This window comes from Nannospalax galili, unplaced genomic scaffold (genome assembly GCF_000622305.1).
Source record: "Nannospalax galili isolate Female #2095 unplaced genomic scaffold, S.galili_v1.0 scaffold788, whole genome shotgun sequence".
Classification (NCBI taxonomy): Eukaryota; Metazoa; Chordata; class Mammalia; order Rodentia; family Spalacidae; genus Nannospalax; species Nannospalax galili.
In genome coordinates this window covers 720,719-747,346 of record NW_008359996.1, presented here as the reverse complement: position 1 = coordinate 747,346, position 26,628 = coordinate 720,719, and the positions used below count along the sequence as shown (strand labels likewise).

The following is a 26,628-nucleotide window of genomic DNA, read 5'->3' as shown; positions in this document are numbered from 1 at the left end:
GGGCAGATGAGCTTTTGTTTCTGCCCCTCTTCGGTTCCCTGGGCCCTAGGGTTTAAACTGGTTATGTCCTAGTCTTTAGCGTCTTGATACCCTGGCAGACAGAATTTGCCCCAAGGTTCTTGCCTGTTTGACTTGGCAGGAGCTGGGTGTGGCTTTGGCAGCTTCTACTCATTTAACAAATGTTTGAGTCCTAAACAGTACTGGAGACCCAGGTAGACTTAGCTTTAGGTCCAGGTTTGACTTCCGTTTCTGGCAGTCAAAGGTTTTAGAAGTGAAGGTCATCAGTCTGGGCAGCCTTCTAAGCCACCTGATTCCTATGCCTAAGTGAGGTTTAAAAATACTGTCTGCCAGCTGTGGCTAAGAAAAGGTTATATAGAGATCCGGGTGCCTCACACATAGAAAGGTGAGGCCCTGCTAGGAGAGGGGCCAAGGACTTCGGCAGGAAGCACTCCAGCTAGCATGCTTGAGCACAGTTTTCTGTTTGGAACAGAACTTCAGATGAAGCCTCAACTGAAAACACCCTCTCCACCTTATTAGGACCTAAGAGCCTGCCTGGTGTGATTGGGGAGAATAATCATACCTGTCTTTTTGTGTGCTGGGCTTTTTTTTTGTTGTTACTGCCTTTTTTGAGTCACGGTCTCATGTAGCCCAGACTGGCCTTAATTAAGGATGACCTTAAATTTCTGATCTTCCTGCCTCTACTTCCTGAGTGCTGGTACCAGAGTCATCCTTCCATCCCTTTTTTTTTTTTTTTTTTTTTGGTCTTTTTGAGACAGGGTCTCCCTATAGCTCCAGCTGCCTGGAACTCACTCTGTAGACCAGGCTGGCCTTGAACTCACAGAGGATCTGCCTGTCTCTGCCTCCTGAGTGCTGGGATTAAAGATGTGTGCCACCACGCCCGGCCCATCCTGGTTTTATGTGGTGCTGGTGACCAAATCGAGGGCTAGTCAAGCACTCTACCAACTGAGTTTCATCCCTAGCCGTTTGTTGAGGCACTGGTTGTTCGTGAAGAAGACCCAGGTTCAAGTCCCAGAACCCACATGGCAGCTAACAACTGTCCATAACTCCAGTCCCAGGGGATCTGACAGCCTCTGCTGACCTCCATGGGTACTGCATGACACGGGTGCACTTACCTACATGCAGGCAATACATGCATACACATAAAATAAAATAAAAAAATTTTTAAAAGTTAAAAAAATTGAGAATTTCATACATACATATAAGGTGTTTTGATCAAATCCATGCCCACTCCCTCCCCTCCAAATCCTCCCATATCTCCCCATCACTTTTCTCTGATTAACTTCATGTACTTTTTTTTGTTTTAACGGGGCTTTTGGCTACTCTAACATTCCCCCCTCTGAAGAGGTAACCCTAAAATCTTTTAAGGATTAGATAAGGGCTCTTAAATACTTTAGACAATTTTGGCCTTTGGAATGGAGTATGTTGCTAAGAGGCCCAAGGACTTTTTAAAATATTTTATTTTTTCATGTGTATGAGTGTATTACCTACATGTATGTGAGTGCACTGTGTCATGCAGTGCTGCGGAGGTCAGAAGAGGGCTTCGGATTCCCTTGGAACTGGAGTTAAGGATGGTTCGTAGCCGCCATGTGGGTACTGGGAATCAGCCCAGGTCCTCTGCAAGAGCAGTCAGTGCTCTTAACCACTGAGCCATCTCTTCAGCCCCAGGACATTTTGACTTTTAGCCAAGAAACTGGCTACTTTTCTTTGGGGTCTTTTACCCTAACTGCCCAGCCAATTCCTACCTCCTTTTATCACACCATCCTCTGAAGAGGTTACCCTACTTCAAACAAGTACTTTTTTTTTTTACATTATTTTTATTTTATGTATATGAATGTATTGCCTGCATGTATGGGAGTGCACCTCTGTCATGCAATGCCGCGGAGATCAGAAGAGGGCTTCAGATTCCCCTGGAACTGGAGTTAAGAACGGTTTGTGGCCACCGTGTGGGTGCTAGGAATCAAACCTGGGTCCTCTGCAAGAGCAGTTAGTGCTCTTAATCGCTGAGCCATCTCTCCAGCCCCTCAAGCAAGTACTCTTAATCAAAAGACCAGAGCTTGTAAACTGGTCCTTCAGAGGTAGATAGTAATTCCCCACTGACAATTAATGATCAAAGTCTGTATTTATTGGGAGGCGGAATGGGAAAGTATTTAAATTCCTAGGTTAAAAACTGTTTTCAGGGCTGGAGAGATGGCTCAGCAGTTGAGAACATTGGTTGTTGCAGAAGACCCGGGTTCAAATCCCAGCACCCACATGGCAGTTAACAACTGTCCGTAACTCCAGTCCCAGGGGATCCGACAGCCTCTTCTGACCTCCTCGGGCATTGTATGACACAGGTGCACTTACCTACATGCAGGCAATACACGCATACACATAAAATAAAAATAATAAAAATTTAAAAAACTGGGCTGGGCGTGGTGGCACACGCCTTTAATCCCAGCACTCGGGAGGCAGAGGCAGGCGGATCTCTGAGTTCAAGGCCAGCCTGGTCTACATAGTTCCAGGACAGCTGGGGCTACAGGGAGACCCTGTCTCAGAAAGACCGAAAAAAAAAAAAAAAAAAAAAAACAACTTTTCAGCTTTTTCAGGCAGAATCAAATGTGGTACATACCTGTGATTCCAGCACTTGGGAGGATCATACACAGTTCAAGGCCAGCCGAGGCTGCATGGCAAGACCCTGACTCAACAAACCTCTTAGTTGTCAGAGAAGAGGCACATGTTCTAGTCTTTGAGGGCACATAAAGACACTCAGAGAAAAATCAAAGACCTCAACAAAAAAACAGATCCAGGGCTAGTAAGACAGCTCAGTAGGTAAACACTCTTGCTGCTGTTTGATCTTTGGAATACATAGTGGGAGAGAAACCACTCCAGAAAGTCCTCTGAACTGCAAACAAATGCACCCACGCCTAAACACATGCACAGAGCTGGGTGTGGTGGAACATGCCTTCAGTCCCAGCACTTGGGAGGTAGGCGGATCTCTAAGTTCAGTCACCCTCGTCTACATAGTGAGTTTCTAGGCCAGCTGGAGCTACAGGGAGACTCACTGGTTGATATTGGAATGAAGGGAGCATGGTATGGTTGATGCAGTGACCCCAATCAGGGATTTACTATGCTGAGGCTAATCCTTAACTAAGAAGCCTGTCATCTGTAACTGAAGATGTCAGGTAAAGTATCAAGTGAAGCATTAGAACCATGAGCAAGTGCAGTAACTGTTCTGAAGTGGATTAGAGGAGAAGGCATCACAGTTTTGCTGCCTTTTCAGTTTCTCATACCTGGTGTAAGATTTTTTTTAACTTTTTAATTTTAAAAAATTTATGTGTATGAGTGTATTGCCTGCATGTAAGTGCACCCGTGTCGTGCAATGTCCAAGGAGGTCAGAAGAGGCTGTCAGATCCCCTGGGACTGGAGTTATGGACAGTTGTTAGCTGCCATGTGGGTTCTGGATTCATACCCCGGGTCTTCAAGAATAACCAGTGTTCTTAACTGCTGAACCAGCTCTCCAGCCCCTAAGATTTATTTTTGATTGTGTACATGTGAGTACAGTTGCTCCTGGAATCCAGAAGAGGGTGTCAGATCCCCTGGAGCCAAAGTTACAGGCTGTTGTAACCCCTCTGATGTGGGTGCTAAGATCAGAACTTGTGTCCACTGAAAGAGCAATAATATTCTTAACCACTGAGCCATCTCTCTGGCCTCTTTCTTTTTTTTTGGGGGGGGGTAATCTCATGGATAACAGACATTTATTGGGCTATAATTTGAGCCCCATCCTCAAGCCTTGAGCAGTGCATCTCTCAGGATTGTTTAGAAGTTTGATGACCAAATTATGAATCAAAGAACTTTCAAAGAATATCTAAAGGAGTTGTTTGCTAAGTACCTACTGTGCTTGGCACTATGTTACATGCTGTTGTATATTGTCAGCATGGATTGGGTAAACTCACCATGTGGCAGAACCTAATCCTAGAAGTGAGGAGAGAAGGAACTTTATTCCAGTAAGCTAGCTGATGAGAAATTGGCAGGGAGTCTCGGCCCTAGAGAGCCATCTTGCCCAGAAGCTGATCTAGTGGCAGCTTGCAGAGGTGATGGAAGACAGGTGCACTTCTCACCCATGCACACTGATTCCTAATCTCCATGTACTTCTCAGCTCTGCAAAGCTCAAGAATAAAGATCATTAAGTCCTTGGTTTAATCTTTTCATCTAGCTTGCCCATGTGCAGTTCCTAAAATGTTACAAAGTAGGCAGGCCAGAGGTGTGGCTGTCCCAACACAGTAATGAAGAAAAACACTTTACTTGATTACTGTGAACTAAAGGTCAAGTGAAGTTACATAGCAAGTTAGACTTAAGATTGGTTTGGTGGGTGCTGGAGAGATGGCTCAGCAGTTAACACTGGTTGTTCTTGCAGAAGACCTGGGTTTGAATCCCAGCACCCACATGACAGCTAACAACTGTCCATAACTCCAGTTCCAAGGGATCTGACAGTCTCTTCTGTCCTCCACAGGCATTGCATGACACGGATGCACTTACCTACATGCAGGCAATACACACATATACGTAAAAATATTGGTTTGGTGGTCTCCCCGTCATATACTAAGTTTAACTTAAATGTATGCTTTACATAGTTCTGTATGACTTAACCATATGTATATATAGCTTACCTTTACTGAATCTCAGCAAACTGACACACTTGTACATTACTCAGGGAAGAGTTACTAAAGATTCTTTGGACACTCTCAAAATATCTCTTCATTGTATTCTTCTGTGCTGTCTTTTTAATTTAATTTTTATGTGTATGCATGTATTACCTGCATGTAGGTAAGTGCACCCGCGTCGTGCAATGCAGCTGTTGGATCCCCTGGGACTGGGTTACGGACAGTTGTTAGGTGCCACGTGGGTGCTGGGATTCAAACCCGGGTCTTCTGCAGGAACAACCAGTGTTCTTAACTTTTGAGCCATCTCTCCAGCCCCAGAGCTTTTTTTTTTTTTTTTTAAAAGACGGTTTTTCTGGCTGGGGAAGTAGCTGAGTTTATAGAATATTTGTCTAGCATGCTTCGAAGTCTTAGGTACAATCCCTAGCACTGCACGAACCTGGTGTAGAAACACCCCTAATCCCAAGACTGGGGAAGGTGGAAGCCTGAAGGACCAAGAGCTCAAAGCCATCCTTGGCTACACCTCAAGTTTTGAGGCAAGACTGCTACCTTAGACTCTCAAAAAAGTTTATTAGAAGACAGTTTATTGGGCACACCTGTTCTTTCCCCATCTCAAGCCTGTCTTCTCCACCCAGAACAAGGCGGACAGCATGCATGATACCCTGGGTTCAATCCCCAGCACCCCATAAAACTGGATATGGTGGAGATCACCTGTAATCCCAGCAGTCAGGAAGCTGCTGAACAATAATTGCTCCGAGTTGAGTGAGTTTCAAGCCAGCCAGTGAAAACATATCTCAAAGGGAAGGAAAAAAGAGAAGGAAGACGGCGACAAGAGACTGAGTTAAGAGCCATCACATTTTGTCCCCTCAGTTTTAGGGTACAGCACTTGGGAGGGGAGTCTGAGACTACGGTCACCAAGTATGAGGCCAGCCTGTACTACAAGGGATTTTATGTCCAAAAAAAATGGGCTGGAGCGATGGCTCAGCGGTTAATAGGACTGGGACCTCTTGCAGAGGAGCTGGGTTCGGTTCTCAGCACCTGTCACATGGCGACCAACAACCCGGAACTGTGACTCCAATTCCCGGGGATCCGACGCCCTCTTCTGGCCTCCGCGGGCAGTGCATGGCACGGACACATAAATGCAGGCAGAACACTCATGCACATTAAAAAGAAGCCTGACGAGGCGGCGCACGCCTTTAACCCGCGCAGTCGAGAGCAGGCGGTCGGACCTCGAGGCCAGCCAGGTCCACATAAAAGAGTTCCAGGCCAGCTTGGGCTGCAAGTCCAAAACACCGAAACCAGAAAACCCACCGAACTTCAAAACCCACTGCCCGCCTCCACAAGCTGGCAGCCGGCGGCCGCGCTAGTCCTCCACGAGAAACAATAGCTCCCGCCACATCACAAGCTCCCACCCCTCCAGACACCACCCCTCCCCCGCTGACCCGGAGCTGAAATCGCGCCTGGGCGCCGGTCTCTGGCGTCACTTCCGCCACCAGCATGGCGACGCTGGGAGCAGTTGCAGCAGCGACTTCGGGACCTGTCGGGGAGGGCGAACCCGGGCCCGGGGAAAATGTGGCGGTCGAAGGGGCTGCCCCATCCCCGGGCCGCGTCTCCCCGCCGACTTCGGCGCGTGGCGAACCAGAAGTCACGGTGGAGATCGGAGAAACGTACCTGTGCCGGCGGCCGGACAGCACCTGGCGTAAGGGCGGGGCCCAGAGCCCAGAGGCGGGGCTTGGGGTGGGGCCGGACCTCCGGGCGGGAGTTCTGGGACTGGGAGTCCTGGGGGGAGGGGCGGGGGGGGTGCGAAGGGGGGGCTCGAGGTAGAACGCGGCGTAGTGGGCATTGAGCTACCAACCCTGCGTTGGGAGGCCACCAGTAGGGATTACCGCGTTAGCGCAGGCTGAGAACCCATTCTTCTTGCCCGATTTCAGGCTTCATATGTTACCGTGGTAACTGTTCCTGCACGGTTTCACTGTTTTGCTTTATTTTTGCTTGTCTGTCTTTGCATTGTTTTCCCCTAAAGCGCCAGCAAAAGGGCTGTCTGAAACACAAAAACACATTTCCCCGTATATTCAGCTTCTTCCTCAGCTTCAGGATAAACCCCAAATTACAGACCGGGGAGATGGCTCAGCCGGTAAAGGCGCTTGTCTCCAAGCCTGATGACCTGAGTTCAATCCCTAGGATCCATATTGAGGAAGGAGAGAACGACTCCCCCTGAGTGTCCCCTCACCTTCACAAGCACGCTATAGCATATGCCCTCCCTATAAAATAAGTAAATGTAATTTAAGAAAATAAAGTAAATTCCAAACTCCTTAGAGTAGCATTAATTTCTGAGACTTCTCCAGTTTCTAGCCACTCCTAGCAAAGACCATTGCCAGACCATGCTGGGCTGTGCCCTCTGAAGACTGTATGCTTTTTAATCACCTGTCCTTTCAACTTGGTATGCCTTGGTCTCTTTGTCTTATGTTTACCTGACTAGCTCTTACTCATCTTTTAGTTCAATCTCCCATGATCACATTCTTTTTGTGGTTACTATGTACACTAGGCTGGCCTCAAACTCACACATCTGCCCTCCTCTGCCTCCTGAATGCTGGGATAAAAGGTGTCTGCTACTACGACAGGAGTGTGTGTTTGTTCATGTGAACTGTCTTAATCCACAGTCAGCTGTCACATACCACAGACAAATGAATGACTAAAATGAGCAATGAATTCAGAGCTATACTTAAATAAGGTCAAATACCAGATTTTCTCAGTTTCCAAATCTTTGACCCTCTGTAAGCCTAATTTTTTTTCCTCATCTGTGCAATAGAAATAATGGTCCTAACCTGGCCCACCACAGGGTTGTGGCAGTAACTATCATAGTAGAGTGACTTGATGAGTCTGGAAATGTGCAACAGATCCTTCCTTTTTTACCCCTTCTTACCTGATAATCCTGTTCTTGTCTTCACAGATTCAGCGGAAGTGATCCAATCTCGAGTGAATGACCAGGAAGGCCGAGAGGAATTCTATGTGCACTATGTGGGCTGTGAGTGTTTGGGGCCCTTAGGCCTGGTGGGGGGAAGAAGTAGCAGATCAGTACCCTCATGGTCCATCTTAACAGTTAACAGGAGGCTGGACGAATGGGTAGACAAGAACCGGCTGGCGCTGACCAAGACAGTGAAAGATGCTGTGCAAAAGAACTCTGAGAAATACCTGAGTGAGCTGGCCGAGCAGCCTGAACGCAAGATCACTCGAAACCAAAAGCGCAAGCATGATGAGATCAATCACGTGCAGAAGGTCTTGGCCCCTTGCATTCCCCAGGGCTGAGGAGGCCCAGCTGCTTCTGCCAATCCCTGTAGGCGCCTTGGGCCCCAGTACAAAACTATAGCAACTCCCACTTGAACTCTTGTAGTGTGTCAGAGACTTTATCTCTCATTTATTCTTCATATGTAAGAATACTGAGGCTTAGAGAGGGAAGGGACTTGGTGCTGTCTCACACAAAGGAAATGGTACAGCCAGGACTGGAACTCTGGCTTACTGTCTAATAGTCTGGTTTGTTTCCTAATGGCTGTGCCATGGTATGCAAAACAATTTAAGTCCAAAGGGAAGGAAAAGAAAAAAAATCATGTTGGTTACTTGGTTATAGCCAAGCACCATGTTGAACACTGTGCATGTATAAGTTCATCAGATTCTCCTTATCAGTCCGACACCACAGGGATAATTAGCCTTCCAGTTACACAGCTGGTAAAAATGTGGGCAGGACTTATACAAGACATTGGTTTGTTTAGTTTACAAAGGAGGCACAGATAGGTTTGGGAATCCAGTTAGGAATTATATCTGCCAAGTGGACTTTCTTCAGAGCCCAGACATTCTAGAAACTCATCCAAAACCAGGATTCTTTTTTTTTTTTTTTTCAAATATACTTTCACAAGTGCCATGGTATGTGGAGGCCAGAAGGCAATTTTTTGGAGTCATTTCTCTTTATACCTTTATGTGGATTCCAGGGATTGAACTCGGGTTGCCAGGCTTGTACAGCAAGCACCTGTACTCACTGAGTCATCTTGACAGCCCTTCCCATTGTTTTGTGTGTGTGTGTGTGTGTATGTGTGTGAGAGATAGTCTTATAGCCCAGGCTGGCCTCAAAGTCTACATAGCAGAGGATGACCTTGAACTCCTAGTCTCCTGTATCTACTTCCTAAGTACTAGGATTACAATCATGAGTCACCATGCCTGACTTTCTTTTGTTTGCTTGAAACTAGAGTCTTGACTATGTAGCCTAGGCCTACCTTGAACTCTTCAAACTAGACTGCCTCTGGGGATTACTTTTCTCCCATTTTGATCCTCCTTTTTTTTTTTTTTTCTTAATTTTCTTTTTCTTTTTTATAGATAGAGTCTCAGTATTCACCCCTGGCTGGCCTGGAACTCATGGAGATCCACCTGCCTTTGCCACTGCCTCCCAAGTGCCATTCTTGTTCTAAAATGAGCGTGACTTGCCATGCTCTAAGACTCCGCAGCAGTTGCTAGTTTCACCTGTCACAGGAGAAACTGATACACTATGTGGACATAGTATGTTAATAGTTTCTAAATACCATTTTGCTGTGGTGCATATAACATTTAAAACATTTAAATTGTTTTAAATGGAAAAAAGAAGTAGGGTAATTAGAAAATATCAGTGCATTCCATGTCAGTAAGAGTAAGTATTGTGGAGCTGGAGAGATTGCTCAGCGGTTAAGAGCACTGACTGCTATTGCAGAAGACCCGGGTTCAATTCCCAGCACCCACATGGTGGCTACGAACTGTCCTTAACTCCAGTTCTAGGGGAATCTGAAGCCTTCTTCTGACCTCTATGGCATTGCATGACATGGGTGCACTCACATACATGCAGGCAATACACTCATACACATAAAATAAAAAAAAAATAAAATATTTTAAAAAGTAAGTATTGTTTTGAGATACTTTGATTTCACATATAATTTATGCATGTATATACACAAACATGTCATCTGGTTTACAGTGCCAACTGTGCTTCCTATTATAGATGTTATAGGAAGTAAATACCCAAAGCTAGAAAGACCCTGCAAGTTTAAGGTAGCACTGTGGAAGAAATGTTCAGTGGGTCATGCTAGGCAGTACAGTATGTACTATCAGTCACCTGTGGCTGTTCATTACTAGTTTGTAGATGTTGACAAGAAATTAAATTTTAATGAATTTAAATATGAAGCCAGGCATGGTGGTGTACACTTTTAATGCCAACACTTGGGAGGCTGAGGCAGGCAGATCTCTGTGAATTCCAGTCAGGACTACAGGGAGACCATGTCTCAAAAAAAAAAAAAAGGAAGAAAAAGGAGCAGCAGCAGCCTTAAATAGTACATGTGATTAGTGGCTGCTCTATTAGACAATACAGACTTAAGATTTTGTTTGCTTACTGACTTGAGAGTGCCTCTCAGCTGGTAATCAGCAGGGTAGATGACTGTGGGTGGGCTGAGCAGTGATAAGTGAGGGGTAAACCTATCAGCAGAGTTCTTCAGAGTGTACCTAATTAATGTGGCTTGTTTTTTTATTTGTTTTTTGAGATACGATCTCATGTAGCCTAGACTGGCCTCAAATTTGGTATGATGACCTTGAATTGATCCTCCTCAGATCTCTGTGAATTCCAGTCAGGACTACAGGGAGACCATGTCTCAAAAAAAAAAAAAAGGAAGAAAAAGGAGCAGCAGCAGCCTTAAATAGTACATGTGATTAGTGGCTGCTCTATTAGACAATACAGACTTAAGATTTTGTTTGCTTACTGACTTGAGAGTGCCTCTCAGCTGGTAATCAGCAGGGTAGATGACTGTGGGTGGGCTGAGCAGTGATAAGTGAGGGGTAAACCTATCAGCAGAGTTCTTCAGAGTGTACCTAATTAATGTGGCTTGTTTTTTTATTTGTTTTTTGAGATACGATCTCATGTAGCCTAGACTGGCCTCAAATTTGGTATGATGACCTTGAATTGATCCTCCTTGTCTATCTCAAGTGCGGGGATTATAGGTGCTGCCACTGTGCCCAGCTCTAATTAACATTTTATTCTAAATAAATTGCAACATTTAAGAAAAATAGTGTTTTGTAGTTCTTTAATGTATTTTCAGAAAAGAATTGTTCTTTGTGAAAGCTGAGAAATGCAATTTAAAGAGATACTTGAAGAGTGAAATCTTTGTTCTTTTGTTTTTCTTGTCTTTGTTGGAATTGAACTGACCAGGGCTACTCTGAGTCCAAGATCTATGACCTTGAGCGTGACTTTGCTTCTGTGTGCCTCAGTTTCTTCTTTTATGCAGTGGGGATGATGAGCACTCTTGTTTCAAAGACTCATTGTGAAAGCTAAATGGAATAATATCTATGGAGTGCTTGACAGTTGTAGTATGTGGCAGCTGGCAAGTCCCTAAGGGGAAGTGACCTCACCCCTTCCTGTCTGTTTACTATGTAAAATTGAAATAAGAATGCTCTGTCAAGGCCAGGTATTTGTGACTGTAATCCCAGCCAGGGAGGCTGAGGTAGGAAGTATTGGTTTGCTGAGATGAGAAGACTTGCCAGTTTGGAGTTCAAGGCCAGTCTAAGATAAAAGGCAAATTCTAGACCTGTGTGGTATAAGTAATGTGACCCTCTTTCAAAAACAGACAAAACCCAGACAAAAAAATGAATCTAGACAAACTTCCTGGAAGGTGAGTGGGAAATATGTTGGGCCTTGAAGGACAGGAAAGAACAAAATAATTACACATGATAGCTCACCAAGCTCTGTCATGGACTCACCTGATCTGTGCTCTGTGTCAAGTTGAGGTAGGCACTTTGTAGCAACATGAAAAGAAGGAAGAGTGTTCCCAAGGTGGAAGTAGCTGCATGTGTGGAAGGATTAAGGCTGGAAGAAAGGTATCAGCGGTGGTTTTGAGGGGCTGGGGCTTGTCAGGGAGTTTAAGGAACCCTAGTCAGTTGTCCAGACTGACAGAGTAGTGGCAGTAATTATTTGGAGTGGGTCAGAGAAAAATTTCACAGGAACTGATTCCAGAGATGTCATGGAGAAAAAGAGTTGGCATCAACTACTAGGATTTGGCCACTGGTTAGATATTAGGCTGAGGAAGAAGTCTTAAGAGTAAGCCTTGTTATCAGTCCTGGGCAATGACCTCTCCAGTGGAAGGGGGACCTAAGAGGAGCAGCAGATTTACAGTGGAACTTAGAGGTCCTCTGGACACCTACTGTCTGATGGATCCTATGAGAAGGTAGGAAGAACCTAAGGAGCAGCCTCCTGAGTTGCTGAGGTCTGGTGTTCAGGAGGGAGGTCCAAGTCAGCAGCAGTTCTTACTCTGGTCTTGGAAAGCAAGATCCATTATTTTATCTGAGTCTCACAGGTTGCCTCAGTGCATAGCTGGAGCTCATAACCCAACAACACCAGGCCTAATCCTAGCCCTTCTGATCTGGTCAGAGATTTAGATGTGGGCATCCAGGTGGGTGGGTAGGAGGATAGACAAGAGTGGGGCTCAGACCAGCCAGGCTCACAACCACATAAAACAAATTAGCTGTTTGCATGATTCTTATTGTCATTTAGAGATGAGTTCTTGGAGACAGTAGAGAAGCATTGCTGGTGCTGAGACAAAAGAAAGACAGCCTGACCATGTCTATTCACCCCTGTCCACTTTTTGTCCAGACCTATGCAGAGATGGACCCCACCACAGCAGCTTTGGAGAAGGAACATGAGGCGGTAAGCAGAAACAGACTGGGGGCTAGGAATGGTACTCTTTGCCCCCTCTGCCCCTTCTAGCTAGCCCTGCCCCCTACTCCTGTCCTGTCTGCAGATCACCAAGGTGAAGTATGTAGACAAGATCCACATCGGGAATTATGAAATCGATGCCTGGTACTTCTCACCTTTCCCAGAAGACTACGGGAAACAGCCCAAGCTTTGGCTCTGCGAGTACTGCCTCAAGTACATGAAATACGAGAAGAGTTACCGCTTCCACCTGGTGAGGCTGGGCCTGGCTGGGCAGAGGGGGCAGGCCCAGGGCAGCAGGGATGAGTCCAGAGAAGTTGACTACAAGGAGAAAAACTACCCAACCTGGATTCTTCTGGGAAAGAATCCAAATTGCACAGTACACGCGTGCAATCCTAGCACTTAGGAGGTAGAGACAAGAGAATCAGAAGTTTGGGGTCATCCTTAGCCACATAGTGAGCTCAAGGTTGGCATGGGCTGCTTAAAGACAGGAAGGAAGGGAGCTGGAGAGATGGTTCAGCAATTAAGAGCTTCTACTGCTCTTGCAGAGGACCTGAGTTCAGTTTCTGGCACCCATGTAGGGTGGCTTACAACTGCCACAACTGCTCATAGCTCCAGTTCCAGGGGATCCAACATCCAACATCCTCCTCTGGCTTCTGCTGGCACCTGCACTCACATCCCATGCCCTCTCTCTCACCCACACACATACACATAGTTAAAACTAAATCCTTAAAAAATATATATAAAAACCGGGAGGCAAAGGCAGGTGGGTCTGTGAGTTCAGTGCTAGCCTGTCCACATAGTGAGTTCTAGGCTAGCTGGGGCTACCTGGAGACCCTGTCTCAAAAAAAAAAAAGACCAATAAGTAAATAAATATATATGAGAGAAGGAAAGAAAAGGAGAGAGAAGAGAGAGCGAGCCCTGGATTTCAGGCCTGGCTTTCCCACTGTTGGCAGGGGAACCTTGACCAACTTATCACCTCTCTCCAGACCTCAGTTTCTTCTTTTGTAGAATGGGAGAAAAAATTACTCAAGTTTCTTACCAAAACAAGTCCTGAGCAATGATTGTCCTAAGATGTGGGCTGATAGGAAGAACTGATGTACAACAACTGCCAGGAAGGGGGCACTTTTTACTAGCACAGCAAGCCATTTCCCAAAGCAAGGGATCTTAGGTAAAATATGAGGTTTAGGAAGAGCATTGTCATGGCAGGCCAACACAGACCTGAAATTAGACGCCTGTGTGACACTTGAGCAAGTTATCAGCCTCTTTACCTTGGGAAGTAGATACCTTTTTACAGTTGAGGAGACAAGAGAATTACTGGATGTAGGCAGAATGTTGAACGTAGGGCCTGCAGATGGCAAAACCAAGAGGCAGAGACTTGTTTGGGCCCTAGAGTGGGGAGTGGAAATCACTTAGCAGAGAACCTAAGGGTCTGAAACCTGTGTTCCCTCATCCTCACTCCCCAGGGCCAGTGTCAATGGCGGCAACCCCCAGGGAAGGAGATCTATCGCAAGAGCAACATCTCTGTATATGAGGTGGACGGCAAAGATCATAAGGTGAGCTTGTGGCTCAGGTCTTGTAGGAACTCCTCACTACCTCTACCAGGCAGCCAGCCATTAATGCATATCTATATCTACTGAGTGAGGTCTTATGTTACTTAGTGCATAGTGAACATAGCCATGTGGTACCACCTCAGGCCAGGTCTCCCATCTGTCCCTGAGGTCACCTCTTCTGATGGAGATTGTTCAGGTTTGGGTCGTTCTGGAGCCCAGGGTGACTGTCTTGCCTGAGGCTGCTCTTAAATACCTTTCTCTTGGGGAAGTGCTTTGTGAGAGATTCCTGGGAATCTCCTTGGCTACTACTGTTTGCTGAGTTCCTTATTCGAGGCAGAATGACAGCAGTGGGCCAGGGATGGGCTTTTGAGACCACTTTTCCATTGTTGAGACCTTGGCTTTTGCCTGCCCAATCTGGGAAGGCTCCAATTTCCCTTGGAAATTATGTCAGATTGCCAGATGAAGAGGGCAGGCTTCTCAGTGGCTCCTAGCTTCACATCACCATGTCATTTCCTGACTGGCCTCAGACAAGTTACTTAACCTTGTTTTGTTCCTGTTTCCTCATCCATAAGATAAGAGTCATAATTATTTACCTAATCTGTTTGGTGGAATGAGACCACAAATGTCAGGTATTTAGCATGTGCCTGGCACCTAATAGGCTGTTAGTAAACATTGCCTTTGTTGTTATTGGTGAACTAACTGTTGGAGTTCCAGGTAGCCTTGTGCTAGGGGAATACTCTGAGCCTGATCTGTGTCAGCTACTCTGCCTTCCTATGGGTAGACTGACAGACGGGGCCCCCAATGGAAACAAGTGGTGCTTTCAGTTCTACCTTCTGCCAGCTTTGGTACCTCAGCACCATATGTAACCACCCCAGCTCCCAAGTCAGATGGGACTAGCAGTGCTGAGCTCACACAGTTAATGAGGTTGAATGAGAGAGATGTAAAGAGGTATAAAAAAAAACAGAGATGGGGCTGGAGAGATGGCTCAGTGGTTAAGAGCACTGGCTGCTCTGGCAGAGGACCTGGGTTCGCCTCCCAACACCCACATGGCCGCCAACAACCATCTGTAACTCCAGTTTCAGGGGATCTGACGCCCTCTTCTGACCTCCATGGGCATGGCAGGACATGGGTGCACTTACCTACATACAGCCAATACACACATACACATAAAATAATAATTAAAAAGTTTTTTAAAAAAACAGACCTACTGTGTGTGGTGGCTCACACCTATAATTATAGCACTCAGGAAACTGGGCAGGAGGATTGCCACAAGTTTGAGGCCAGCCTAGGCTGATACAGAGAGACCCTGTCTCAAAAAGGAAAACCAAACCAAACTCAGAGACCCCTTTACCCTGTGCCATGAAGCTGATCTCAAGGTCCTACTCCCACTGTCTTCTAATGCTGGCCTGGGCAGGCCTCTGGGTCTATATCAGTTAGGTTGAGTCTAGCAGGAAGTGTGGCCAAGTGAGCAGACAGCTCAGGCTTTTGCCTCAGGCCCCTCTAGTCAGCAGTTACCAGCTTCTTGCTTAGCAGCTTTGTATTGGGTGCTGGCCTACCTATGAGCAATACAAAACCTGTAACAGTTGAATTCCTATTCTGGCACTTACCAGCCGTAGAACCTTAGGGAAGCATTTATCTTTTCTGGGCCTTAGTTTGTTGTTCTGAAACACAAGGTAATATCTGTAAAGATTGAACCTGATTATGCATGTAAAATCCCTGACCTTTATTTGGCACTCAAAAGTAGCATTTGGGCTAGTGAAATCGCTCAAAAGGTAAAAGTGCTTGCTGCATAAGCCTGACAACTTGAGTTCTTTCCCTGGGACCCATCATGGAAGGAGAGAACCAGCACCTGAAAATTGTCCTTTGTAAGTAATAATCGACCTTTAACTTAATTTTTTTTTTTTTTTTGAGACAGGGTCTCCCTGTAGCCCCAGCTGGCCTGGATCTCCCTATGTAGACCAGGCTGGCCTTGAACTCACAGAGATCTGCCTGTCTCTGCCTCCCCGGTGTTGGGATTAAAGGCATACACCACCACACCTGGCTACCTAATACAATTTATTTTTTAAAAAGTGGCAGATAGCCAGGTGTGGAGGTGTATGCTTTTAATCCCAGCACTCGGGAGGCAGAGGCAGTCAGGCAGACAGGTAGATCTCTGAGTTCAAGGCCAGTCTGCTCTGTGTAGCAAGTTCTAGGCAAACCGGAACTACACAATAAGACCCTGTCTCAGATAGATAGATGATAGGTAGATAGATAGATAGATAGATAGATAGATAGATAGATAGATAGATAGATAGATAGATAGATAGATATAGATAGATGATAGATAGATAGATAAAATATAGATAAATATAAATAAATAATAAAAAGTAAGGTGGCAGCTGTGATAAATCCAGCTATTCCATTACTATGTTAATGCTAATTTTGAGCCTCCTGTCTATCACACTGACTCTAAGAGTCCCTTGAGTTCTATATCCTGTATCCTATGTTCTGGGGGGAGCCGTTTCCCTCAACTGGCTCTGGCTGCTATTTGTAGCCACGTATGTGCAGAGCCAGAGTGGCCACTCATGCCCAGGCTGGATGGAGGCATTGTACTTGTTTGATAAACCTGTTTCCACCTCTTACTCCTAGATATACTGTCAGAACCTGTGCCTGCTGGCCAAACTTTTCCTGGATCACAAGACACTGTACTTTGATGTGGAACCCTTTGTCTTTTACATCTTGACAGAGGTAGACAGGCAAGGGGCCCACATTGTCGGCTACTTCTCTAAGGTACTGGATTGGGAAATCTGGGAGAGGGTATTATAAACTAGATTGGTCCCAAAGGACCTGAGCATTCCATGCCCCCCCACAGGAGAAAGAGTCCCCAGATGGAAACAACGTGGCCTGTATCCTGACACTGCCCCCCTACCAGCGTCGCGGCTATGGGAAGTTTCTCATTGCTTTCAGTAAGTAGCTGCTGGTCAGTCAAGGAAGAGGGTAGCTAGAAGTACTGGGGGTGGGGGGTGTTCAGAGGGATAGCCATCATTAAGAGTCTTTTTCTGTCATTGCCAGGTTATGAGCTCTCCAAGCTAGAGAGTACTGTAGGCTCCCCAGAGAAGCCACTGTCTGACCTGGGCAAGCTCAGCTACCGCAGCTACTGGTCATGGGTCTTGCTAGAAATCCTGCGAGACTTCCGGGGCACACTGTCCATCAAAGACCTTAGGTAAGGGCCATGGTCTCTAGTGAGGATGGGGATACCTTGTCCATCAGGGACCTTAGGAGAGTCATTCTGGAATCCTATAGGGATAGGCTCCTAAGATTGGCTGTGGATCTTGTCTCCTATCCCTTTTTCTATCTCCAGCATGTGCTCTAATCCCTCTCTACAGCCAGATGACCAGCATCACCCAGAATGACATCATCAGCACCCTACAGTCCCTCAACATGGTCAAGTACTGGAAGGGCCAGCATGTGATTTGTGTCACACCCAAGCTGGTAGAAGAACATCTCAAAAGTGCACAGTATAAGAAACCACCTATCACAGGTAGGTGAAGGGCTACTGTGTGTGTGTGTGTGTGTGTGTGTGTGTGTGTGTGTGTGTGTGTGTGTTAGCTGGGTGGGTGGAATATAAAGGTTGCTAAAAGCAAAGACCTTTTTTGCTGTCACAAGATCCCAAACCAGTTGAACCAGCTTCTAGGACTGCAACCTCCAGGCAGGGGCAGGTTACTCATTCTTGGGATTCCCTACCCCCTCCTCAGGACTGAGGCTGCCCTTTTGTTCTTCCCTGGAGGAGGTGAAACCTGGCCTGGGCCCATAGAGAGCAGCCAGGTGTAAGCAGACCTGGCCCAGAGGCTCTGCTTGCCTTTCATGCCTCTTTTCCCCACAGTGGACTCTGTTTGCCTCAAGTGGGCACCCCCGAAGCACAAGCAAGTCAAACTCTCCAAGAAGTGAGTGGCCGAAGCTGCAGCTGGACCTGTGTCTCCTGGCCCGTAGCCTGTAAATGTGTACAGACCTGTTTCATCATTTTTTAATAAAGTAAATTCTGCTGATGGCTCTGGCCTTTGGAGATGGAGGAGATGCCAAAGGTGATAACTATTCACACGCAGCGGGTATGTTCCAGACATTTTATTCCTTGCTCCTTTATCCTTCACCCTGATCCAAGCCCCAGCCAGCTCCAGTGGGGGCTCAGTCCTCCGGAGTACAGGAGTTGGGTTCAAGGGGGGTTGGCAGCCAGTGGGGCAAGGTTGAGGTCTTTCCTGTCTCAAAGACAGGCAAAGCCCAGAAGACAGGAAGAGGACAGAGTGATGGGCTCATCAGGCAGGGTGGCTAGGGACCTGAAGCCAGCTTTCTGCAGCATTCTGCTAGAAACAGGTGGAAGTCAGGGCTCATCTTCATAGATGAGGCATCTTGGGAGCTCCACAGGAGCCTAACCAATAAGCTGCAGACAGTATAGAGAGGTGGCCTTCCACAGACTATAAATGTGGACTATAAATGTCTTAGACCTAGATTATGGTCCCAAAGAGCAAGTCCAGAAAAATGGGCTCAAAGATCAAGATGGTATACTGGCCTCCCAAAGAGTCCTGGGGGGAGGTAAGGCAAAGACCAGGTCCCTTCTTGGAAACAGGCATGTGTCCTTGGGTGTACTGTCAGTCCTGGAAGCACAGGCAGCTTTGAAGGTGAGTGGCTTAATGTTCAAGCCAAGGGCAGAAGAGGCCCAGGGTCAGGCCCAGTGACAAGAGAAGAATGGACCTTGGCAATCCCTGGGCTTGGGCTGAGTTGAAGACAGACTGGTGATTGCAGAGGTGGCCATCAGGCTGTGACTCCTGGGTTTGGGGAACCACACGAGGCTGGAGTTCTGCCACATAGTTGTGGATCCAGGAGGCATAGCTAGAAGTCATGGTGTATACTCCAGGTCTGTTGGGGGCTCCACAAGCATCACCCCAGCTCACAATGCCTGTTAGGTACCAGAGGCCCTCCACAGGGCAGGAGAGTGGGCCTCCAGAGTCACCCTAAGGAGAAAAGCCACAAAACAGATGTCAAGACCAGACCAGACCAGTGGCCAGCAGTCATCCATGCCAGCTCCAACCAGCCCTCATCTCCCAAGGCACCTGTCTCCTCTGTTCCCTCTGTGCACTTACCTGGCACGCGTCCTTGCCTCCTTTCACATAGCCAGCACACAGCATGTCCTGCTGGATGGACTGGGGTTCTTCAGGCTTGGCATTGATGTTGTATAGACAGCTACAGGTCTCACGGCTGATCAGTGGCACCTCAAGCTGCTGCAGTGGTCTAGGGGTTTGGAGGCTCACTGCCCGGACAAAAGGTGCTTACTCAGGGCCCCAACCTCAGCCTCCCTTCCCTGCCTCTAGGCATCCAGTGCCCTCCTCACCTGAGGGGGCCACATGACCCCATCCTGTGACAGTACAGAGGAGGCCATTGGGGAAGGAGGCATTGGCTGCAGGGAGGCAGATGGGTCTGATGTGGCGGGAGAAGGTGATGGGGCTGCTGAGGCGAAGGAGTGCAATGTCACCCTCGGAGCCCTCCTCACGGTAGCTGGGGTGAGAGATGACCTCGGCCACTGTGCGGACCACAGTGTCGTTGGTATAGGTGTCTAGCTGGTGAGCCCCCAGCTTTACCTCATAGTCATCTTTGTAGTGTTCCCTGCAGGCAAGAGGGCAAAGGAAGACCTGGAAGACCACCCCTTGTTCCTTGATCCCTCTTGCCTTCTGGTGCTTTATCTCAGATTCTGAACCCAAACAGTACCTTTAGGGTATAGTTTTATCCTATGACCCTAACCCTCATCTCTACCTCTGACCTGTACTTTCAGACAATACTGAATTCGGGAGGGGGTGGGGGGACACATAGGGTCTCACTATGCAGCTCTAGCTGTCCTGGAACTTGCTATGTTGACCAGGCTAGCCTGGAACACCCAGAGATTCCCCCTGCCTCCTCTCTAGTGCTGGGATTAAAGGCCTGCTATCACTGTCTGGGCTGATACTGATCCCGGTTTTCCAGTCCACTTTTGACCCTCTCCCTCCACTTGGTTGGTACCTGGGGAAGCAGTGAGCAGCCGACAGCACCCACTGATCAGACACAAGCGATCCACCACACACATGGCCTCCATCATAGGTGATGCTGACTTGCCAGGGCCACTGAGCAGGCTTTGCATTGCTGCCGCCTGTGATGCGTGCCTGGATTACTACACCACAGTGGGCTGCTCAGGGAGGAAGGGAAGGTGAGGTCAGGCCTTTTGGTGGTACCCACAGCAGGCTCTTAGCCTGCCATTCTGACACTACAAGAGACCTGTTTTACAGCCTGGGAAGTGGGTTCAAATTCAGCCACCCTTTTGTCTCCATCTCATGGCTCATCAGGTGTGAGCAGTTATGCCTCTTGCTGGCCTGTTCAAATCTCACAGCAGCCTCTTCCTCTCAAGCCCTCTTGCTTTCCATCCAATCCATTCCTTACAGTAAATCTGAATATCTTTATAAGCCACAAATCTGGCCAAGTCATATCCCTGCTAAGCCCTTCCGAGGCTCCACACTGACCTTAAGATACATTCCAGACAGTCTATGGCTCTGTCAACTCCAGCCATCCCTCTGGACATTCCTTGTCACATACATTGGGCTAGTCCCTGCTCACCTCTGGCCCTTTGCTAATTTAGGTCACCACTTCAAATGCTTTTCTTGTTTCTCCTTTGCTTGGTTTGTGGAGACGGTCCAAAGGGTAACCCCGCCACAGCCTATCCTGACCTAGCTGGCTGAGTCACAGGTATTGCTCTCAGCTCCCAGGTCCCCTGTTCCTCGGACACTGCCCAGGCTTACAGCTGTTTTCATGTCTGATTGTTCCAACCACACCAACCTTGCATTCCCTAGGGACACCCACACACACACTGGGCACATAGAGTTGTGGATGTGGTAGAACACTGAACAGAAATGGAGCCTCTGAGATGTGGACCTGCCCTCACTGAGCTTGGAGTGGAGCCCAACTGCCTTTCATAAAGTGGCTTTCCTCAAGCAGAGAAAACAGCCAGCCAGTCTCCTCCTCCATTCTTTCATAACCCTGACAGTGGCTGCCATTTAGACACAGTCGCAGCAGGTCTAGGTCTGAGGGGCTTTCACTTCTTTATTGACTGGAATCATCACTACACTAGCAGGAGCTGGATAGAACTGACGGGTTTTAACAGATGAAGAAACTAGAGCTTAGAAAGGTGGGGGAATGAGGTCTCTAAACAGTTCAGCTCTGGCTGAAAACCAGTTTGCCTCAGAGTTGGTCTGTTTAGTTTCCCTCAGAACTATCTCAAGCGCTCACTCAGTCATTTATGATCAGCTTCAACTTACAGCTGTCCTCGGTCAACTTAATGCTTTCCTGCACTTCAGATCCTTCATCTATAAAGCAAGAGCCATAATCCCACACACTTAATGTGGGCAGGTGAGCGAGCTTAGCAGGGTGACTTTAAAATCAGGGTGCCACCGCATTCCCATTTCCTAATTCCCTGGCCAGCCTCACCTTCGGCCCCGTCAGCTCCTGGAGAGAGAGAGAAAAAAAAAAAAGGGAAGGCGTAAACAGAGACCAATGTTCCCAGACCCTAAACGCTTGCCACTTGCGTAGAGGGTGACCCCCTTGCTTGCTTGGGGGCTGAAGGGAGAAGGGTAAGTAGAACGGACACTAGGGATTCAGGGATTCGTGAGTCCAGGAAAAGGGCTGTGCACTGCAAAGGACTGTGCCTGCTCTCTCCGGGGCCCTCTCCAAGTCCCCCTCCCTGCTGATCAGTACTCACCCATCCCTGGCTGGAACAATCCAAGAAAGAGCAGAATGGCTGCAGCTTCCAGCTGCCCAGGCCCCAGGCCCGACCATAAGGCCATGGCCCAGGATGAGGGCCCCTGGGGGGGGACTCCAGGTAGGACTGGAAGGAGCCTAGAGCTGGTTTTGAAGGCAGGATCTGTGTGTGGGCTCTGAGGTAAGGAATCCCAGGATCAAGGCTGGGAAGGTGAGACAAATGTCTGGTTTCTCAGGAAAGGAATGGCCACAAGGGGCAGGAGGGCGGGATAGGCCTTTAGTCTCTGCAGTGACCGGAGTGAACCTGTCTCCCTCACGGCCTGGCCACAGAGACCTTTCCAGGTGCCTTGGTGGAAGGCAACTACCTGTGGGCTCCTCCCTTAGCTCCACCCTCCTGGCTCAGTGTGGTTGGTTGGTTTTCTTTTCCTTCTTCTCAAGTCTGGAGTCCTTTCCAACCAAGGAGGCCCTAAGGGTGGGGGCGGTGCTTTGAAGGGAGGACTGATGCAGGCCAGCCAGACAGCAGGGCTGGAAACCCCGAGGGTCAGCCAACTGTCCTCAGGTATTTCAGGTCTCTAGCCAGCTATGACCCCCCATGCCTGCCAGGGCCTGGCCCAGCCTTTGTTATTGTGGGCGCATATTGCCTCTGCTTCCTCCCTACCTCCCTCCTCAGCCCAGAACACTAGGGGTGCCCCAGGCCAAGATCATCCCTGCCAGGTCCTCTCTGTAAAGTTGGCAGCCTTTCTGTAGGTGTTGGGCATGTCTGGCTATTGACAATCATCCAGTAAGTATTGATGAGTACCTACTGTGCCCCAGGCACAGGGAGGCAAAACAGATACCATTCATGACCTCCTTGTGCTCATTATGGTGAAGTAGGGATGTTAGACTTGAATCAAATAATCACAAGCAACTATAGAATAATTTCAGACTAGGAGTTGTGATGGACAAGAGTGTGGGGGGGGGCTCTTGCAATTGCACAGTAGCTGCAGAAGTAGAAGAATGTTGAAAATCAAGCCCTAAGTGAACCTGAAAAGATGCCAACAAAACAAAGCTGGGCCTGGTAAAGCAAGGGAGCATCTGCTGTTGAGGGTTCCAGTGGCAGAAGTTAGGGACAGGGCCTGGGAGGTAGCTCAGTGGGTGAAGTGCTTGCCGTGCAAGCATAAGGACTGGAGTTCAGATCCTCAGCACCCACATTAAAGCTGGGTATGGTGACACACCCATTACTCCAGTGCTGGGGTGGAGACACTGGGTTGGGGGTTTACTGGCTAGCTAGTCCAGATGAAACAGTGAGCTTTAGGTTCAGAGAGCCCCATCAGAAATATAAGGTGGAAAGAAATAGCCTCCACACAAACATGTATGGGTGTGCACAAGCACATGCACACAAAGGGAAGTTTAGGGAAAGACCTGTGTGACTGGGATGGGATCAAGTCCATCCTCTGCCAGCGTGGCACTTTGAATATATTTTGGGCTTGAGGAAAACAGACCATTACTTTCCTCACCCTCTTCCCAGAAGCCTGAGCCTCTGGACTCCGCGGAGGGGATGAAAGGGAGGGGCAAGACACGGAGGGTCATGGTGAGTTTAGGGAAAGGATGGGGCAGGTTCCATGTGGGGGTAGCACAGGGTTGGCTGACTGGCTGGATATAGAGAGCAGGTGGGACCTCTACTTCCCCAAGGAGCTTCTGAAGAATATTCACTTTGGTATCTTCTAGAAGCTAAGGAAAAGACTGGCCCTTTTAACCGCTATCCTCCTCAGCTCCTCGACCAACTTCCAGCCTACCTCCAGTCTCCTTCTCTGCCTGTATAACCCTGAGACTGTCACCCTAACCTCAGCAGTGACTGCTCTTTTGCCCATGTTCGACTTCCACCCCTTTCAGGTCCCTATTTACCCTTTCTCTGTGCTCAAACATTTCCTCTCTGACCATTTCTTGATTTCCAGCCAGGGATGTCCAGATGTGTTTCCCACTTGACTGGGAGCACTTGGTGAGCTTATTTTTCAGGCTCCAGTTGTTATACCTTGCTGCTTAGCAGGGAGGCACACAGGTAAGCAGTAGGTGTGGTGGTGGCATGGGCATGCAAGTGGTCCAAATCCTGGGGGCACTGGTTCGAATGTACAAGTGGTGGTCCTTGAAAGGTACAGTGGGTCATGTGTGTGTGCTGGAGACTCTAGACCCATACATTATACATTAGCATGTGTGTTTGGGGCTGGCTTTCATATCCCAAGTCCCTCTTGGTCTAGTGGATGGAGAAACAGGGTACACAGCCAGGGCTGAGGTATGCTGCAGATGCTAGGGACACTAATTCCAGTGGAGAGGTGACACACAACCAGATGTTCACCTAACCTCCCCCGCCCAGGGGCAGGAATGAGGGAATAGCTGCCACGTTATAGGGGACACATTTCTTGGGAGCCCAAGGCCTGACTCACTGGAAGGGAGGGGCCCTATCCCTGGGGGTTCCCCCTAAGCTGTGAGGTATTCATCCCCTGAGCCACCCCAGTGAGCTACAAGGCCATGAGTCTGTATTTACATCTTTATTGTCTGCTCCTCCCCTACCTCCAAGGATTTTTGGGTCTTAGTAGCCAGCATTGAGGTCCAATTATCTGAAAGCTGCTGCAGTCTGGGTGGATGAGGCCCTTTCCAGGCCCAGGAGCTGGCTGGTTGGACCACATTCCAGCCCTGCTGGATGGCCTGAAGAAGTCACTGAGGAGCCAGACTCAGTCCTGGATCAGTTGAGCCAGTAAGGGCAGGAGCAGAGTAGTAACCCTCAGGGAGCTCGAAGCTCCTGCCAAGTCTGGGGGACAGAGGTTACTGCCTTCAGGAGGCCAGTAGGGAGGGCCACTAGGTTGAAGGAAATGGGCTTCTCCCACTGTCTGGGAGATCCTGGTCTCTTCAGGACCAATGGCTGCAAACAGCTCACGGCTCCCATGGACAGCCATGCCCATGAGAACCCAGGGGCCTTCCTCAGTTTGGCATAGGAGGGGAGGTGCTGAGGTCACCTGCACAGTTGGAGCCAAGGCCAAGTGGGTCTGTTACCCTTTTATAGGGTCCTCTGCACCTTCCCTTGGTGTCTCCAAGGTCTAATCCAGAAATACTGCTTATTTCTATTGAAGCCCCATACCAAGAATTCCAGTCCCAATCTCTCTAGGATTTAGTTGCCCAACACTGCCTTTCTCCAAGAATCAAGATGCTTAGGCCCCTGTACCTCACATCTATCCTCCTGCCCTTCAGCATAGAGGATACAGGTCTCAGGGGGCAGAATGCCCTGATAGATGCAGCGACAGAGTCGTGATGTCAAGATGGAGACAGCAGCAGCTACAGGAACTAGAGAGAGGACAGAGTTGTTCCAGGGTTCTAGCCTCAGGTCACTCCTCATTCCCTTGACCCAGGGTGCTCACCTTGGTTCTGGAGGTCCTTCTAGCCCAGCACCCAGCAGCTGGCCTGTGGGGGGGGGCACTCCCTAGGTATAGGCAGATGGGCAGGGCTGATGGGGAGGGCTCAACTCGAGAGCTCAGCTCCAGGAGGACCAAGGGGGGCCTGAGTCCCAAGTGTCGGGGCAGGCGGATGCTGATGACCGACTGAGATGCTGGCCGGCCCTGTGGGAATGGGCTGGCCCCTACCCGGCCCAGATACACATCAATGTAAGGCACTGTTGTAGAGCCCAGCCTGTTGGAACAAGAACCAACATCATCTATTTCTCTCATTGCTGGTAAAGTCCTTCCTAGCACAAGAGAAAAGGATAGACTAGGTCTCTAGAGTCATCTACTAATTGCTTCATGATTGTTGTCTGACTCAAAAGATCTCACACAAAAAACCCAAACCAAACCAAAACATCAGAACAAAAATATTCCACAGTGGTTTCCCTGTGCTATATGAGCCCCCAAAGGGATAACATCCTACTATTGAAAGAGTCCTTTGAATCACCACCCAACTTTCCCCACCTTGCCTCTTGCAAGGAGACCCACCTGAGAATACAGTGTGTGGCCGACAGGACCCAGCCCAGGGCCACGAGGATCCCAGTACAGACTTGATCACCAGACACATACTTCTCTGCCAGCCAGGGCCACAACACACCGGCTGGAGTGGTCTTTGGTCTTAGGCCACAGGCTGGAGAGGGGAGGTGGCCATCTCAATGGGAACTCTGTAGCTGCCCCCTGAAGGCCTTCCCATGGATCTACATATCCCCAGGAACTCTGAAAGCCTCAAAGACCCCTGCTCACCACCACACTCACTGTGTGAGGGGCAAGTCTGTGTCTCAGTCTCCTCCCCCTCAGGGCCCCAGTCCCAGGCTAGCTGGTTTTCCAGCTAAGTGCCCCGAGTCACATGGCTGATCCATGGGCTGTGGGTTTGCAGCGGGGAGAAGGCTCGGGGACAGAGGCAGTTGCTTGAGAAGTCTCTGATTCCAGTCAGGAACCATGTCCCCTCTTCCCGACACAGAAGGCTCCAACTGGAATCATTCTGCTGCAAAACAGTGTTACTAGCATGAGCGCTGGTTGCAGGTGTACAGAGCATCAGCTCTTCCTGGGCTTTCCTGGAATCCAGATTCTCCCTAGAAGACAAATCAAATCCCCTGCAAACCAAGTTCCAATATTAATTTGTGGAAGACTGTAAGCCTGGGGATAGAGACAAACTGCAACATCTGTTCAGAACCCACCTCAGCCCCCTCAAAATGGCCAAGCTTGGGGCTGAGGAGGTGGCTCAGTTGCTAAACTGCTTGCCTCACAAGGACCTGGGTTCTGAACCCCAGCACTCACAAAAGAGGGCCGGGAGAGGAGATGGCTCAGTGGTTAAGAGCACTGGCTACTTTTGCTGAGGACCTGGGTTTGGTTTCCAGCACCCACATAGTAGCTAACAACTGTCCCTAACTCCAGTTCCAGGGGATCCGATGCCCTTTTCTGATCTCTGTGGCCACTGCACAACACCGGTGCACTTACATGCAGACAACACACTCATACACATAAAATAA

General features: G+C 48.5%; 3 protein-coding genes across 4 annotated transcripts in view; 1 reads left to right on the top strand and 2 right to left on the bottom strand.

The window, feature by feature from the left end:
* The first annotated feature begins 6,059 nt into the window (after nt 1–6,059).
* Kat8 (lysine acetyltransferase 8) lies at nt 6,060–17,956 on the top strand. The gene is made up of 11 exons (XM_008823801.3): nt 6,060–6,357; nt 7,609–7,683; nt 7,759–7,934; nt 12,310–12,363; nt 12,458–12,622; nt 13,836–13,925; nt 16,551–16,691; nt 16,774–16,867; nt 16,974–17,124; nt 17,288–17,442; nt 17,785–17,956. The coding sequence occupies exons 1-11, from the start codon at nt 6,156–6,158 to the stop codon at nt 17,847–17,849; spliced, it is 1,368 nt and encodes a 455-aa protein (XP_008822023.1). The 5' UTR covers nt 6,060–6,155; the 3' UTR covers nt 17,850–17,956.
* Nucleotides 17,957–18,008: 52 nt separating this feature from the next.
* Nucleotides 18,009–22,060, bottom strand: Prss8 (serine protease 8). 2 transcript variants are annotated; one of them, XM_029559050.1, is made up of 6 exons: nt 21,673–22,060; nt 21,402–21,419; nt 19,947–20,109; nt 19,285–19,556; nt 19,037–19,203; nt 18,009–18,907 (listed from the first exon to the last, which is right to left on the bottom strand). In XM_029559050.1, exons 1-6 carry the CDS (start codon nt 21,755–21,757, stop codon nt 18,584–18,586), a joined length of 1,029 nt encoding a protein of 342 aa, XP_029414910.1. In that variant the 5' UTR covers nt 21,758–22,060; the 3' UTR covers nt 18,009–18,583. The 2 variants fall into 2 exon arrangements, with proteins under 2 accessions (XP_029414910.1, XP_029414911.1); XM_029559051.1 differs by lacking the exon at nt 21,402–21,419.
* Nucleotides 22,061–24,187: 2,127 nt separating this feature from the next.
* Prss36 (serine protease 36) overlaps nt 24,188–26,628 on the bottom strand; it is a 16,567-nt gene continuing 14,126 nt past the window's right edge. Inside the window, 4 exon segments of the mRNA XM_029559044.1 lie at nt 24,188–24,661; nt 25,250–25,328; nt 25,628–25,769; nt 25,883–26,120. Of these exon segments, the coding sequence (XP_029414904.1) occupies nt 24,380–24,661; nt 25,250–25,328; nt 25,628–25,769; nt 25,883–26,120 (741 nt within the window). The 3' untranslated portion in view covers nt 24,188–24,379.

Excerpts from the sequence above, each read along its gene's own strand:
- Kat8 (XM_008823801.3), top strand. The coding sequence starts at position 6,156 with ATGGCGACGCTGGGAGCAGTTGCAGCAGCGACTTCGGGACCTGTCGGG. Across the intron at positions 7,935-12,309 it reads AGATCAATCACGTGCAGAAG|ACCTATGCAGAGATGGACCC; the intron begins GTCTTGGCCCCT and ends CTTTTTGTCCAG. Across the intron at positions 12,623-13,835 it reads AGAGTTACCGCTTCCACCTG|GGCCAGTGTCAATGGCGGCA; the intron begins GTGAGGCTGGGC and ends CTCACTCCCCAG.
- Prss8 (XM_029559050.1), bottom strand. The coding sequence starts at position 21,757 with ATGGCCTTATGGTCGGGCCTGGGGCCTGGGCAGCTGGAAGCTGCAGCC. Across the intron at positions 19,204-19,284 it reads GGGTCATGTGGCCCCCTCAG|TGAGCCTCCAAACCCCTAGA; the intron begins GTGAGGAGGGCA and ends TTGTCCGGGCAG. Across the intron at positions 18,908-19,036 it reads GAGGCAAGGACGCGTGCCAG|GGTGACTCTGGAGGCCCACT; the intron begins GTAAGTGCACAG and ends TTTTCTCCTTAG.